Below are 17,363 nucleotides of genomic sequence, written 5' to 3'. Positions count from 1 at the left end.
TCTCTTTGAGCAAGTCATAAAGCAAACCCCAAATGCTTTGCAAGCTGCAAGGGGCGGTGTGCGAATATGCAGGATAAGATATAGTAGTCTTCATGCAAGAGCCCTCACTGTAAAAGGCAGTACTACATGCCAAGTGAATAGAGGGAGCCCTGGAAGTCAGGTCAGAGGGCTAGCATCCCACTGCTGAAGGGGAGGCTGTAGCCACAGGCAAGACTCCATCCTGACAGCTGAGGGAGTTTCTTAGGGACAGTTGCCACCACTCTAGTATAAAAAACAGGCTAGAATCAGATTCAGGGACAGTCCTATGTTATCTCTGCTTTGCTCTGTGGCCTTGTGAAACTCTTCTCTCTGTGCTCTTTGGAAAGTAAGACAGCATCAGTGGATCTTGTAGACTAAAGATAAATAAGACTAGATGCTCACACTTCTATGAAGTGAGGAAAAAAAAAAAAAAATCCTGGTGCAGCCTCCCAGGCCACTCTTTGCAGAGTGACATCCATTGAACCCAAGAATGTTAAAAACAAGGGACAAATTCCCAAGCACACAGGGGATGCGGCATCTATTTTCATCGTTTCATGTGGTTTTTATTTATTTACAGAGAACCATGGTTATTCATGATGCTTTACAAACCATAAAAATGAGGCCTCCACCCTATAGAATTTACAGTGTAATTTAAACAGACACGCTGCATGGGCTGACAGGTCGGGCATGCCAGGGGATGGTGGTGGTGTTGTATAACATGGGTGTGGAGGGTTCCTTCTTGAGTTATAAATACTTCCCAGTTACAAGGGCCTTTCATCTGGGATCCCCAAGCACTTTAGAATAGCAATAACTTCGATTGCTTTCCAAATGCACTTTCCATAAACTGTTGTTGGGACTGAGTAAATGCTTCTAAATGCCTATTAATTGATCCGTGGATCTGTTCATTGTCCGTAGTAAACAGCACAGACGTAAACTCGATGATTTAGGAGAGGCCTGCTATGAGCTGTCTGCTCACAGATTACAACCCCAGAGTGGCCTAGCTGCCTTGTCCTGGCCTTGAGAGGACCACATGAACACCTGGGGATCTTCTCAAGTAAGATACTCAAACTAGACTGGAACAATCACTTTCTGGTGTCCCATTCACCATCTGTGGGCAAATCAAACTGCCAAGTCTGTGGGGTCACACAAGGAACTTTCCTTAGAGACAGAATCACCCATCAGCCTGCGGCTGTGGCTCTCCAGTGGCTCCACCATGCTTCTGAGCCGTCTTACTCCCTTTTAAGCTATGTCATCTCTAAAACATTAGGATTTCTATTTTCTTGCAGCTGATGGAAACCCCATCAGCTTTGTATATTTCATTCAATGGCCGTTTAGCAACTGACTAGTCATTCCTGACCTAAAGACAAGTTCATTCAAGTCCAAGGGAAGACTGGCCGGCGTTCCCAGTCCTGAGAGTTCACGGAGAGGTTCACGAGATAAGCTCCCCCTGTCCAGTCACCTTTTACAAGTTTCTAAAGGCCCAGATGGAGCCACATTACCCCCTTGCTTTGAAAACCCCATCTGAGTGGGCCCAAGGATCGGGAATTCCAGATCACCATGACTACGCAGCAATTTCAAGGTCAGCCTGGGATATATGAGACCATCTTTAAAAAGACGAGACTGGAAAGGAAAGAGCTGAGGGATAAAAGCCAGTGGGTATTTGACCTCCACGGCCATGGCAGACAGAGAGGTCATGTGTGAGCCTCCTGGAACATCCTCCCCCACACTATGCTCACATCTTCCCATTGACCTTCTGCCCTTTCAGGTCCCACCCTAACAGCCCTCCTGTCTGTAGTCCTCCACAGGCCCCTACCATCTGTGCTCCCCTCTACCCCATGGCCGCTCCTCCTAGAACAACTCTGTCCTCTGCCTCAGGGAACACAGCTTCCAGGGATGGGGTGTTCCTCTAGGTGAGGGTTTCTTCTCAGCTATAGTTACCACCGGGGAAACTTTTGTCAAAGGTTTTTTATGCTTTGAAGGGGCGTTGAAGGGAAGATGGGCAACTGTAGCTTAAGACCCCAGGAAGCTAAGTTAAGAGACCTGGCTTTGCAGGTTTTGTTGTGAAGACCTCACTTCAGGATAATGATGCTAAGGGCTTGGATTAGCAAGTGTCTGATTCAGTTTTTCAATTTTTTGTTATATATTTGAAAAAAAAATAATCGTGATAAAAGATACAGAAGTTTACCATGAACAGTTCCTTGGCACTAAGAACATCCAGCCTGTGGTGAGGCTGTCTCCAGAACACGTTTATTTTCCCAAACACATTATCTGCAGAACATAACTGCATTTCCTCCTCCCCACCCCTCCCCCAGACCCCCATCCTCTAACATCACCATCCCCCTTCCTGGTTCCGTGAATCTGACTACTCATGTAGTTAGCGCCATTTTGGCTTATTTTATTTAGCATAATGTCTTTAAAGGTTTCTCAGTATCGTAGCACGTATCTCAATGGCTTTTTAAGACTGAATAATGCTTGATTATATACATATGACATCTTGCTTAATCATCTGTGTGTTAGTAAATAATTGGATTTCACATTTTGTTTTGTTTTGAGATAGGGTTTTTCTGTATAGCCCTGGCTGTCCTGGAACTCACTCTGTAGACCAGGCTGGCCTCGAACTCAGAAATCCACCTGCCTCTGCCTCCCAAGTGCTGGGATTAAAGGCGTGAGCCACCACTGACCGGCTTGGATTTCACAATTTTTTTAAAAAAAGATTTATTCATTTATTTTATGTATTTGAGTACACTGTAGCTGTCTTCAGACACACCATAAGAGGGCATCGGATCCCATTACAGATGGTTGTGAGCCACCACTTGGTTGCTGGGAATTGAACTCAGGACCTCTGGAAGAGCAACCAGTGCTCTTAACCTCTGAAACCTCTCTCCAGCCCTTGATTTGACATTTTAACTGTTGTAACTGGTGCTGCTGTGAACACAGAGAAGACAGATCTTAAACTCTTGTCTTCAGAAACTTCTTTTGGGGATGTACTCAAAAGTAGACCTCGTGGACTATACAATTGTTTGGTTTTGGACCCCGGGGTAAGGGACTGAGGTATACATTTTACACACCAAAACAGACCTGGCCTCCAGGTTCCCCCAGCATCCCTTAGTCCCTACCTGGCATACCCTGCCCCCAACCTTGAACTTTACCAGAATCCAGGCCACTCTTTCCCCAGAGGCTCCTCCCTATGTAATCCAGACTACCCTATGTAATCTCCCTCTGCTCTCTCTCTCTCTCTCCTCTCTCTCTCTCTCCTTCTTCCTCCTCCTCTTCTTCTCTGTCTGCACATATGCCCTTTCTCTCTTTTTCTCCCCTTTCCCCATGGTAACTCACCTGAACTCAATCCTTGCCCCCCCCCCCCCCCCCCGCAAACTCCCACAAGCAGCTTCCCAATAAACCTGCATTTAATTCTAATGTGATTTGAATTGGCTCATTTCATCAACAGAGAAATAACCTATCATTAATCAATGTGTTGACTATTTGCTTATTTTTTTAATATAGGAACTGTCATGCCATTTTTCACTGAGTATGTGCCATTCCGTTTTATATTTATTTTGTTATTTTTATATTTATATTGTTGTTGTTCTTATTATTTGCTTATTTGTTTGCTTTGTTTTTTCCAGACAGGGTTTCTCTGTGTAGCCCTGGCTGTCCTGGAACTCACTCTGTAGACCAGACTAGCCTTGAACTCAGATAGTCATTATGCGAGGTATAATGCATACCTCTACCTGCACCTGCCTTCCGAGTGCAGGGGTTAGAAGTGTGCACGTGCCACCACCACCGCCTAGTGAGGATGCATCATTTTAAATGCATACTGATGTACTCGTATTTTCGAGTTCTGTTCCCTCACCAATACTGGCCATTTCACTGTTTTATTACAGCTTCCCAGGTGTGAACCATTGTTTCACTGTTGATTTGACTAAACTCAGTTTTGAGCCTCTACATTCAGGATCTTGAGCCTCCAAACAAACTCAATCTTATTTCACAGCACGAGGTCGAGGTCTAAGTCTAGGCTGCCGAGCCTGCCTGGGGGGCTGGGAGGACCTCTGCAGAGAGGAAGTTGTAGGCCATGGGTTGTTGCAGTTCTGAATGCCAACCAACAGGGGCGCCTCCATAAGCAACCTGTTTTCCTTGGCCAAAACTGGGTTCCTAAACAGCAAAGTGGCCTTTGGACTGCTTGTCCCTTCTCCAGCTTCTGTGCTCTGAGTGTAACCATCAAAGAGAAGCAAGCGGCTAAGTTCATAACAGTGTGCCAAGTGATAGTCATTATGCAATACCTCGCAAGACATTTAACATCCTAGGCCCCAAAGTGTCATGTGTGTGTTGGTGCCAGGTAAAAGGTGAGGCAGGGAGGGAGCTGGTGTGACAACAAAAATGCCCCCCATTGAGAACTGGGTATGCAAAGAAAGCCAGAGCTTCCCAGTGTCTCCCAGTTGCTCATGCAAAGCAGCCATTAATAAATTGAGGTTTTCTGTCTAGTTCAGGGGATCCTGGGACACAGCCAAGGGAAATGTCACAGATGACTTTAGGTGACCTAGAGGACTCCCTGAAGTCTGTTAATGGTTATTTGATAGTGGCAGGCTCATGTGCTAAATAAAATACTCCAACATGGCCTCCCACCCCACCTTCTGCCCTTCAGACTTGGTATGTGAGACTCCTGGTCCCTTCAACATCCAGCAGGCAGCCCCACCTCCGTCCTCACCCCAGCCAGTGCCTTTGGCTGCCTCTGCCTTGCCTGGGTTAAAGGACTTCATTCCCCTATGCTGCCCTAGCAACTGGAAACAACCTCCACTCACAATAGGAAGGATGTTGCCTTGGGCCAGATTTGTAGATGCAACCAGATTTGTAGCAGAGCAACCAGGTCTCAGGGACAACAAGGGCTCAAGGGAGCAGAGAGTACACAGCCTGCTGTTGTCTGAGGAGCCGGGCCTTGCATTTTGGTTTTTCTCTCCACAAAGATGCACTCTGTCTAAACTGCGTGGCTGTGTGGCTAGCCGTTGCTGGACTGCTATACAAGGGGAAATGTATTTCATAAAGGGCCCAATGTTCGTAGTCTCCTTGGGTTTGCTGTTGAGCTTTGGAAATCCTGAGGTGTGACCAGTTTTCAGCCTTCAAAACTGAGATGAACTGCCCTTAAGAGGGAGTAGTCAGAGAGGAAACATGTTCACCCTCTCTCTCCTGAGCCGAGGACATGGGAAGTTGGTCCAGAACAAACAGAAGCTGGAGGTCTATTTTGAACCAGAGGTAAATCTTAGAGCTGGGCTGGGGTGGGCACATTTTGAAGATGAGGGGGATGTTCTGCTTTTTTTTTTTTTTTTTTTTTTTTTTAGCTATGTTTCGGGAAGTGTTGGAGCCAGGATAGTGGTTGGACACTGGAGAATCTTCCCTTGTACGCCTGACTCCCAGAATTGCCATGGAAGGATCTGCCTTTCTCATACCTGCTTCCCACTGCCTCTGATCCAGCCTGAAGAAGCTGGATTGTCTGGAGACTGGACATTTGGTTTAAGACCAGAATTCCCACCTGGTGTTTAGAGGGAGAGCTGACTGCTGTTGGCTTTTAGGAGCCATGCACAGTGGTTGAAACGCTGCGAGTGTCTGTGCCTTTCAAAGCTATTTGGAATGTTGTGGGATTCAAACTCACAGGACTCATAGTTAATGGAGGCCAAAACAAATCTCATTTTAGAAGATTTTTTTAAGAGGTGGCAAAATCCCCTTGTTGTGCTGGAGTTTTATTTGTTGAGGATTGCTAGGAACAACAGAGGCACTGGGGAACTTGGCAAATTCACAGGTCAAACAGAGATTTCCATGTCATGGTAGTTTGATATATTATTTTGGCCCTCACTGTGATAAAAGATATATAAAGTTTCATAGGACTTCAATGGCTACGGGCATGCACTTACAAAATACATAGCCATTTTATAGGCACCTAAGCAGTCAAATGAGGCAATGTTACACAGAATCTAAGATGTATAGATCTCTTCTCTATGCATAACAGAAATGGTAGCAGGTTGGAATAGGCTTCTCATATTTAAATTGGTTATCAGTCTGAATCTAATTGCCAAGTCATTACTGTCCTTGATAGTTTTGAATCCTTGCTTACATACTTACATACATACTGTGTTCTACTCAAAGCCTCTGGACAGATATGGCTCTTCTCAAAGGTGTATGGAATAAAATGAATTTGTGTGCTAGGTTCTACTAATTTTTTGTTATTGTGTTGGTGTGTGTGTGTGTGTGTACGAATTTAAGATTTCTATTATCTTTAGTTAACTGTAGGTGTGTGTATCTGCATGTGGGTATATGCACATGAGTTCAGGTACCTGAAGAGGCCAGAGGTGTTGGCTGCGCTGGATCTGGAGTAACAGATGGTTGTAAGCTGCCTAGTGTGGGTGCTGGGAACTGAACCCAGGTCCCCTGGACCACTGAGCCATTTCTCCAAGCGCGTGTTTGGGGTTTGTTTTGTGAATCAGCATCTCTCTTTGTTGCCCTGGCTGTCTTGGATAGAAATTTAGACATGCCTGGATGGCCTCAAATTCACAAAGATCCACCTGTCTCTGCTGGGATTAAAGGCCTGTTGCACCAACAAGAGAAAACCCAATTGTTAAAGCAAAATTCCACCTGAAGCTGGGCGGTGGTGGCGCACGCCTTTAATCCCAGCACTTGGGAGGCAGAGGCAGGCGGATTTCTGAGTTCGAGGCCAGCCTGGTCTATAGAGTGAGTTCCAGGACAGCCAGGGCTATACAGAGAAACCCTGCCTCAAAAAACAAACAAACAAAACAAAACAAAAATTCCACCTGAACATTCAGAGAAAAATTAACACCCGGGAGAAGGGGTGAGAGGGAGCAGAGAGATGGCTCAGTGAAAGCACTTGCTACCCACACTGACAACCTGAGTGTGATCCCTCAAGCCCATAAAGTTGAAGGCAAAAACTGATGCCCACACATTGTCCTCTGACCTCTACACATGCACATGGCACATGTGCATGCATATGTACATGTAAGTAAATGGATTTAGAAACCCAGAAACTTTGCATAAACAGTGTTTGCTGCAGAAGGATCTTCCACAGTGTCTTAGTTAGGCTTCATTGCTGTGAAGAGATATCATGAAAACATTTCATTGGAGCTGGCTTACAGTTTCAGTGATTCAGCCCATTATCATCATGGTGGGAGCATGGCATCATGCAGGCAGACATGGTGCTGGAGGAGCCTAGAGTTCTATATCTTGACCTGAAGGCAGCCAGGAGGAGACTGTCTTTTGCAGGCAGCCAGAAGGAGGCTCTCTTTTGCACTGGGTAGGGCTTAAGCATAGGACCTCAAAGCCCACTCCCACAGTGATAAACTTCCTCCAACAAGGTCATGCCTCTTAATAGAACCACTTCCCATGGGCCAAGCATATTCAAACCACCACACACAGTGTCTGAATTGTCAGTTTTTCTTTTCATTAAAGGATTATTTAAACTGGAAGTCCCCAGAAGACTACATCCTTGTCAACAAAGCCCAGAATGGGAACAGTGCCGGCCAGCACTCTTGGAGCCTCTTTCTTCCTAAGACCTTCAGCACAAGAAAGGGCGCACTGATTCTCTACTCAGAAGGGCTAGCTGTGTCATCATGGACACCCAGAGAAAGGAGAAGAGGTAGGAAGAAGCCAGACCTTGAATTGCACACACTTCAAGACCTCAAAGAAGCCATCTTGGCATATGGAAGGAGAAAGGTAAGTTTGGGAAAGAGGATGGTGATGTGTGTTCACAAATGCAATTGCAGCCATGACTGTAACTTCTTGGGAGAGAAGGAACTCTCAGACCTCCATTTTGTCAGCCTGCCCTATACGCCGAGAACTATCTTGAGGCTCACAGATCATATACAGAGAAAGCTCCAAAAGTAGGATGACTCTGGAATTGTCATGTTACACTTCTCTTTCAGTTACAGTGACACAAAATCCCTGTCACATTCAAAGTGTAACCAGACTCCCGAAACCCTGTCTTATAACCACAAACATCCTCAATCCTTCTCTGACGGTCCTAGCTTGTGGAAACTAGAATGTTTTAAATATTTACCTTGAGCCTTTTGGCATCAGAAGAAGTTAATTACTTTTTCCATTCTGTGTTTACTATTAAGGGGAAGCTCTGCTCTCTTCTGGTTCACACTGTCCAATGTGTTGAGATGTGCTCATGGCCCTCTGCTTTCTATAACCACATGCATCCGTGCTAAGACAGTCTGAGAAGATATGTCATTCTGTAAAATTCTAGATAAGAGATGGCGGGTTACTCCCTGGTTTCAAAGTCTCTCAGTTCTAATGAAGCTTTAGCTTTTGACACCAGGCCCTTCAGACACTGGCTCTCTCTTTCATGTCTAGCCCTATGTCTCATTTCTTCATCCCACCTCAGTGATGGACCCATCATGACCCCTCCTAAAGCAGACTAGATCACCCCAACAACTCCTTTCTCAGCTATACTTTTGTGCATGCCTCTGGATAACTCAACCCAACCTTCAAAACAACAACATGTCATCTCATAAAGACTTTTTCACTTCCTGAGCAGAAGTAGACCACTGCTTCTTCCATTGCAAACGTTCCTATCCCATTATTTTTTGAAAGTTGGTCTCTTTGAGCATCCAATGGGATACTATCTCCTCTGGGGCAAGCACTGTCTGAACTAGATGTGCATACTCTCAGTGTCTCCTAGTCTGTCTCCCACTTTTGATCATAAGGCACCTTAGTCACATATACTACCACAGGCCAAATGAATGCCTCTTCTGTTCTCTTGACCCATGCCCCACTGCTGCCCTTTACCATGAAATCATAAATAAAATCTTGAATGAAAGAGAAAAAAATCTGTCAAATGTTTACAGTTATTTTAAGCTATTCTTTAATTTGACCCTCCAGCATGCTCCTATGAGATGCAGTTTTTCTCAGCAACCTTTCTTGTCCCCACCTATCCATCTTTTAAAGACAGGGTCTCACTGTGTAGCCCAGGCTGGCTTCCAACACTTGCTCATCCTGCTTTGGCACCAGTCTGGCTCTCTTGCAGATAAAGAAACTGACGCTTAAAGAAGTTGTGACTTCCTGAGGTCAGGGAGTGACAGAGCCAGGATTCAACCCTGGGCCTGCATACCTCTCCACAGCTAACATGGATATCCCACTGTCTATGAACTTGAAGGATTCTAGAAGTCATTGTGCCTGGCCCATTTGTTTTCCACACCCTTCTCCTGCTCTGCTCTGTTCATACAGTTGACCACAGACTCCATATAATTCCAGAAGCATCTGTGTTAATGAGCTCTTTGGCAATAGGGTACATTGGGAAGAGACCAGAAGGGAGAAGAAGGGAAAATCTAGAAGAGTTCTCCCTTCCATTCTGCCTTCTTTCTGTCCAACTTCTGTAGGCCACCTCCTAGCAGACAGGCCCACAGCAGTCCCAGACCCTTCCCGGTGACCCTTGACCCTGCTCTTCTCTTTGTCCTTCTAGAATAGGGTGGAATCAACTCCCCAAGATTATAGATCTCAACGATATTTCAATATCTATTTGACTTCTTAATTTTACCTAAATTCCTTCTGCGTTTAATGTTTGCTTGTTTGCTTGTTTGAGAGGGCATACATACCATGTCATGAGTGTGGAGGAGGTTGGAGGACAATTTCCTGGAACGACTGTGTGGATCCAGGGATCAAACTCAGGTCAGGAAAAGGTTACCAGGCTTGGTGGCAAGCACCTCTCTCTACCCACCAAGTCATCTTGTTGGAACCCTTCTGTATTTAAATACTTAAAATAGTTTTTTGTTTTCCCTGGCTAGAGTAACTCATGTCTGAGAGAGAGAGAGAGAGAGAGAGAGAGAGAGAGAGAGAGAGAGAGAGAGAGAGAACTTTCCCCTGAATATGGCTACTTTTTTCTCTTAGGGAAATGGGGAATTTACTAATTTATAAAATCGATTGTTCTCCTAAAGAGCTCTGTCTCTGTCTTTGGTGAGATTTGGGCTCTGCAGAGGAGCCGTGTTCTTACCCTCTAGGACCTGACTTCTTGTCACAACTCAAACCTATGAGAGACAGCGGCCCAGTCCAACTCCAGATGGCTGGAAGGGAAGCAGTGTAAAGAAGGCTTTGGAACTGTAACAAGCGGAAATGTAAGGTTAGGAAACATGGTGTTGTGGATTTTAAAAGGGAAACAATTCAAGGAACCTGGGATTAAGGAAGATGAGTACTCCAGCAGATACTAGTTTTGGAAAGGAAAGCTATAGACCCTAGAGGCCCAGGAGCCCAACACCCACTTCAAAGGGCTATGGGGAAATAGTCTCAGTCATTCAAACTGAAAAGCCACATGACCTTTCTGGGGGGCATCTTGGCAGAAGCTTATACAGGACTGATACCCTTTGACTCAGCATTCTACTTTTAGAAGCCCCTCAGGAACGAAGGAGACATATACCCCAAGATTTATGCCCCAAATGTTTACTATAGAGTTATTCATCACTTCACAGAACACTGGAAACTGTAAATGTCTCAACAATCAAAAATTGATTAAATGAATTATATAGTACAGATTCTGGGGCAGGCAAGAAACAATGTATTAATCACAAATTACATGAGAAAAATATTCACAATGTCCTTTTAAAAGTAGATTACAGCCAGGCATGGTGACACATACCTTTAGTGTCAACATTCAGGAGGCAAAGGCAGGCAGATTACTGAGTTAGAGGCTAGCTTGGTCTACAGAACTAGTTCTAGAACAGCCAGGATTACACAGAGAAACCCTGTTTTGATAGGTAGGTAGGTAGGTAGGTAGATAGATAGATAGATAGATAGATAGATAGATAGATAGATAGATGAATAAAATAAGGAGATTACAAAATAGTATCCATATATATTTAAAAAATTAGTAACGTTTGGCTCAGCAATTAAGAGCACTTGATGCTCTCCCAGAGGACTGACTTTTATTTTTAGCATGCAGTTCAGGCAGCTCTCAGCCTTCTAATTCCAGCTCGAGGGCTTCGAGGGGCCTCCTTTGGCCTCTGCAGGCACCCATACTCACACACACAAACCCACACACACAAATTTAAAAAAAAAATTGCCTGGTGATGATGGTACATGCCTTTTAATCCCAGCACTCTGGAGGCATAAGCAGTCAGATCTCTTGTTGAGTCCCCATTCTAGACCAGCTTGGTCTATAGAGCTAGTTCTAGGACAGACAGCCAAGGCTGACACAAAGAAACTCTGTGTCAGAAAAATAGAAAATGCTTGAGTATTTGCCATGATCCTGGAGCTGTTTTAGGTGGAGGGGAGCTGAGAACTGTGCTGGAGGTGTAGCTTACCGTAGCTCAGTGGTTGAAATCCTACTCAGCAAACTATGCTGTAAACTGAATCCACCGTTAGCCACGCTGATGTCTTCCTCTGGGTCACTAAAAAAGATGACACTGAAAGCTAAAGAGCTCAGATGAGAACAGAGAGGAAGATTCACCGTTATAATAATGAAGTGACACCGACTGATTGTCTGTACTGGCTGGGCCAAGAATTAGAACCCAAATAAACAAGAACCCCCTTCCAAACACTTGTTTAGAAAAAGCATGGCACAGGGAGATAGGAGTCAGAGATTATGTGCACACTGCCTCCAGTTGTGTGCTAATCTGAGGGCATCTCTGGGTCCACTTGGCAGGTTTCCTGATGACTTCAGAGTTTTCAGACCTCTGCAGACTACTGAACCTTCTCTTGGTTTTTGATTTGTTTCGGTTCAAAGTTAAAACCATCACTGAGGACTTCTATTCACTCAGCAGCTCCATATTTAGAAATCACTTGGTTGTAAACCCAGGGAATTATAATTTGGGGCAGTTACTAAATGAAAATCATGGCTATGATCATGAAACGCAACAGAATTCTAAAGAGTCTCTAAAATCATCAGATATATTAATTTTCAAATTGTTTTCTTATTTCTTACTTTTATGTTTTCAAATTTTTGTGAATCTATTGATACTTTTTAAATGCCTTCTTTCTTTGGGCATGGTGTTGCATGCCTTAAATCCCAGCACTCAGGAGGCAGAGGTAGGTGGATCTCTGAGTTTGAGGCCAGCCTGGGCTATAGAATGAGTTCCAAGACAGGCTATACACTGAAAAATCCTGCCTCAAAACCCAATACATACATACATACATACATACATACATACATACAACATACATACATACAACATACATACCACATACATACATGGATAAATAAATAAATAAATAAATAAATTGAGATGCCAATGCTAGCACATTTTCTGTTGTTACTGAATACAGCACACTGGGTAATTTATAAAGTAGGGCTGGTGGCAGCTTATTGGTTCAAGTGTCTGTCTTCCCCCCCCCCTTTTTTTTTTTTTTTGAGACAGGGTTTCTCTGTGTAGCCCTGGCTATCCTGGAACTCACTCTGTAGACCAGGCTGGCCTCGAACTCAGAAATCCGCCTGCCTCTGCCTCCTAAGTGCTGAGATTAAAGGCGTGCGCCACCATTCAAGTGTCTGACATTAGTGTCTATACCACATCTGGTGACAGGCTTATGACTGCATCTAACAAGTCAGAGGTAAACAAATGTTCTCAGAGCCAAACCACACATAATAGCTCTGGCCTCTCTCTCCTCCTCCTCACCTTCCTCTTATTCCTCCTCCTCCTCTTCTTCTTCTTCCTCATTTTCTTCCTCCTCTTCCTCCTCCTCCTCCTCTTCTAAAGCCACTAATGCCACGGGGGTAGAGGAGGCGTCCTCATCCTCCTTTAATCCTAATCATCTCCAGAGGCCCCGCCTCCAAACAGCATCAGAACATGAATTCATTGTCAGGCCAGAAGTCAAAGTCAAGTGTCTCCCTCAGCCACTCTCTGAGGGAGTCTCTTATTTTTGAGACAAGATCTTTCTCTAATCCTGGAGCTTACCCATTTGACTTGACTTGGTGGCCAGTGAGCTCAAGGATCCTCAGTGCTGGGATTATGTGGCAGCATGTGCTGATACACCTGACTTAGTTCCTCATCCTTGCAAGGCCAGTACTTACCAGCTAAGCCGTCTCCCCAGCGCATGCTAGTGTTTTCTGAACAATAACTGTACCAGACATTTTTATCTGGGTAGTGTCTCTTAATCTGAACAATCCTATAATATGGGTGCTAGCATTACCTCTGCTTTGAAGGAGGAAGAAGTGGGACTTGAAATTAAGTAATTTACCCCAAATTACACACCCAAGCTGTGCAGCTGGAATTGGAGCTTAGACATTTTGTTCTAAAGCTCAGTTCAACTCCTAGCCACTACGTGCCTCAGAAGAATGTGTCTCCCCAGTTCTGGCAATATATGTAAGAAGCACAGCAGGGGAGCTCAGAGAAAGAGCACTTGCCCTGTGTATGTGATAACTAAGATAGCACCTTAATTTCCACTAGCAGAGACAGAGGGGAAGGGGGTGGGGGGCAAAGAGACAGAGAGGTAGACAAAGAGAGGAGAGGATGAGAGAGAGAGAGAGAGAGAGAGATCTGAGTCTTCCAACACATTCCTTACACAAACCATTTACTGTTCTAAGAAAAATGAATCAAATTTTCACTGAAATCTAATTGGATTACAGAAAACACGTTCATATAAATGTATATGGTTCAGTAGACTCTTGTTTTTCTAGGCTTTATCCATTAGATCCCTTGTAGAGCTAGTGGAGTCTGTTCATTTTAATTTTTCTTTTGTTGCTGTTGTTTTTTTGTTTTGGTTTGTTTTGGTTTTTTTTTTTTTTTTTTTTTTTTTTTTTGTTAAAGGGTTTCTCTGTATAGCCATGGCTGTCCTGGAACTCACTCTGTAGTCCAGGCTGGCCTCGAACTCAGAAATCTGACTGCCTCTGCCTCCTAAGTGCTGGAATTAAAGGCGTGCGCCACTATAGCCCGGTGGCATCCAGATTTTTTATTTGGGTTTCAGGGATCAATCTCAGGTCATCTGGCATGCACAGCTGACTAACACCTTTCCCTGCTGAGCCATCTTCCTGATTCTGAAAAATTCAATGATGACTAACACCTAGAACTTACTGTTAAGCCTACTATTAATCTAATTGCCTTGTGGCCTTATTTAATTCTCACTTCATAAGATTTATACTATTTTTCTATTGCATTAAAGCATACAAAACTTGGCATTTAGTACGTTCTGTTGTACACGCCATTACTAACATTTGCTTCCACACTTACAATGGAGCTTGGGGAGTGGGCTGTGGAGACATTGGGTCTCCCCCATTCAGCTGAGCTAAGAAGTAACCAGGCAGCACCCAGGACAATGCCCAACACATGGCAGATACCCAACAAACAGTGCCTGAGTGAGCATATTCATTGCTAGCATTGTCATGGGGAGCCACAGCCTCTACCCGACAGGAGGCACAGGCTGGTGAAGAAAGCTAATCTCTGTGCCAGAGACACTTGACACTGTCAGTCTTCAAGACGAGCTAGAGTATGACACTGTGGAACAATTGGGGGGAGGGATGCTTTGTGATTGCTGTATTATTATTTCATTTTTATTGTATGTATTTGTAGGGCTCAGCATGATAATTCAACATACAAACGGCACTGATCAGATCAGGAGAGTTGGTGTCCGGTCCAACAAACGGAAACATCTCAGCATCACCATTTTACCTTAGCTTCCCTTAAACGTTGCCTGAACCTCGTTTTTTATGTAATTTTTCCAGTTATTTTATTACTATGGATTTTTGCTGGCATGTATGTCTGTGTGCCACCTGCGTGTACAGCCCTTGAGGTCAGAAGAGGGCATTGTGTCCTCTGAAACTGTTCCAGATGTTGTGAGCTGCCATGTTGGTTCTGGGAGCTGAATGGGGTCTTCTGGAAGAGCAGCCTCTGGAAGTTCTAAGAATTAATCATTACTATAAGTTTATTAAGAGTGTCCCTAACCACTGAGCCATCACTCCAGCCCCTGTCTTAACCCTCTAAGTCGGTACGGTGGCCTGCATTTATACTCCCACATACCCGGTTAGTTGAGAGATCTTTTAAATCCAGTAGCCTGGGCAACATAGTTAGTCCATTTCAGAACCCAGAACCAGAAACAGAGAAGTACATGCATACACTGAGTTTTCACTAACGTAGCAACTGTACAGGTATGGTGTGGTTTTTCAGTACAAATGTGCTTGCACATATGTGTGCAAATCAGGTAACCGGAATTTTAACCTGGCTTAGCATCACCTTGCATTTGGAGCCCTTAAGGTTCTCCCTTCTAGTTGTTCATAAAATAGATGGTTCTTGTGAGCTGCAGTCATCCCTCCCACAACCCCCACCTGTGCTGCAGAACACTGGAGCTTTCTCCTTCTGTATCCTTCCTACCCTCCTTCAGTATCCTTCCTACCCCCCTTCTATATCTTTCCTACCCCCTCCCAACACACACTCCTACCTCCTATACTCCCCTGCATCCTGGTCTTCTTACAGAATGCACATGTGAGGGATCTCTGCAGACGTCAGGCAGGGAAACAAACCTGGAAGAGATAAGAATGAAAACTCAGTTCAAATTGACTTCCTTAGCCTGGAAGGAACCTTCTAGAGAGTCTGAAGCCAGGTAGTTAATTGTCAGAATATTTAACCCCGGTTACTTTAGAAAAAAAAGTTTCCTGGTGCAATACTATCCCAGGTGCACAAGAAGCATAATTACATTGAAACTCAACTCAGGGTCCATGTCATTTCTTCTAAGAAGATGGGTTCTAGAGATAGGCTACCTGTACCCTAAGGGCCTAGGGAAGGATGTGGCCTGGTCTCCATCATACAGATACCATAGAAGTCATTTACATTACTAGTCATCTCTGATCTTGGTTGTAGGTGCTCCATATGGCCTGGCCCAACAGATAACACAGATCACCAGGCTTTTAATCACCTTCAATTCTCAGCTTTCTGGACAAAAGAACAGGTTTTATATCCATTCCTTCCTATGCTTAACATTCCTGGTTTTCCTGGAGATCTATGGGTAAGAGGACCTTCATGCTGTGCTCCCAACACACATGGTAGAAAGACTCTTCCTTACCTATCCATCCACCAATGGGCATCTAGAAGATACTGTCTTAGCTATTGATGCCCAAATAAGCATGAGAATGCTGCTACAGTGTTTTTCTTCAGTTACTGCAGAGTAGTGAGTTTGACTGGCAGATTATGTGGTGGATCAGTTTTCAGTGCTTAGGGGGAATCTCCATTTTCTTCTCCACGGTGGCCATGCTCGTTTACATTCCCAACAACAGTGCTAAGTGTGGCTTTTGCTCCACATCTCACCAGTACTTGGTATTCAGCCATTTTTGTCCTTTTGAAAGACCAGATCTTGTATCTGGTCTCAAGCTTACCATGTAGCTGACAAGGACCTTGAACTCCTGACCCTCTGGCTCCCATTTCTAGAGTGCTAGGCTTTCAGGCAAACACACTGACTGGTTTGCAGCATAGCAGATAGAACCTCAGGCATGCTAGCAAGCACCCTAGTAACTAAGCTACATACCTAGCCACTACTTCTTATCTTTTTAAAAATGACATTTCTCTCTCTCTCTCTCTCTCTCTCTCTCTCTCTCTCTCTCTCTCTCTCTCTCTCTGTGTGTGTGTGTGTGTGTGTGTACACACGTACACATGTGTGGGCAGGCATAGGTCAGAAGACAACTTTTGGGGGTGGTTCCCTCCCTCCTGTTACCATGTAGGTCCCAAGGACTGAACTCAGCTCCTCAAGCTTAGCATCAAACACTTTTACCCCCAGAACTCTCTCCCTGGCTCTTCTTACTCTTTGTAACAACAGCTTTTCTAATTGGGGTGAGATGGTCTCCCATTGAAGTTCTGCTGCGAGTGGCATTAAGCATTTTACTCACAAGTCTCTTGACCGTTTGAATTTCTTTTGAGAAGTGCCTGCATATGTTGCCCATTTTTCAACTGGATTTTTTATTAATGTTTTTTAATTCCTTCTATATTCTGAATAGTTATCCTTTGCCAGAAGAAAAAACTTTATTTAAAACACTCCTTTTTGCAGGCTTCTTCACTGTTGATTTTCTGAGTCTGGAGTAATCTTGTCTAATTGTGCCTTTGTTGTCTCCACTGCTTTTGGTGTCTTCCTACCATGACTGCCTCTGACTGGGAAAGTCTAGAGTAGCTTTCTGGAGGAAAAATAATTTAAATAAAGTCTTGTGGTAAAAATAAGTAGAAACCCAGGCATAGGTGAGCATGGGCCCAGAGCAAGCAGAGGGAACTCAGGGGAATCAGCCAGGTGTGGACTGGGCTGCAGACTAGATCTGGAGAATGTGATGAAGGCTGAATCAGCTAAGAGGGGGGCTTTGCCTACCAGCCCTGGCATTTCTGAGCATCTCTCTCCAGCCTCTGTGGACTTCTGCACACAGAAGCTGGGCTGCTCTCTGCAGTATGGTAGCT

At 44.5% G+C, this 17,363-nt stretch overlaps 1 protein-coding gene across 15 annotated transcripts in view; it reads left to right on the top strand.

The window, feature by feature from the left end:
• Positions 1 to 4,861: 4,861 nt before the first annotated feature.
• The window catches only part of Kiaa2012 (KIAA2012 ortholog), a 137,964-nt gene continuing 125,462 nt past the window's right edge, over positions 4,862 to 17,363 (top strand). For 6 of the 15 annotated variants that reach the window (XM_076931842.1, XM_076931844.1, XM_076931843.1 and 3 more), the window contains exons 1-2: positions 4,863 to 5,262; positions 7,465 to 7,728. In XM_076931842.1, the coding sequence (XP_076787957.1) occupies positions 5,179 to 5,262; positions 7,465 to 7,728 (348 nt within the window). In that variant the 5' untranslated portion in view covers positions 4,863 to 5,178. Of the gene's footprint in view, positions 5,263 to 7,464; positions 7,729 to 17,363 lie in introns of all 15 variants that reach the window. The other 9 variants (XM_076931846.1, XM_076931850.1, XM_076931848.1 and 6 more) reach the window with 4 other exon arrangements.

This window comes from Arvicanthis niloticus, chromosome 3, assembly GCF_011762505.2.
Source record: "Arvicanthis niloticus isolate mArvNil1 chromosome 3, mArvNil1.pat.X, whole genome shotgun sequence".
Classification (NCBI taxonomy): Eukaryota; Metazoa; Chordata; class Mammalia; order Rodentia; family Muridae; genus Arvicanthis; species Arvicanthis niloticus.
The sequence above is the reverse complement of the archived record's forward strand: the minus strand, read 5'-3'. Positions and strand labels throughout refer to the sequence as shown.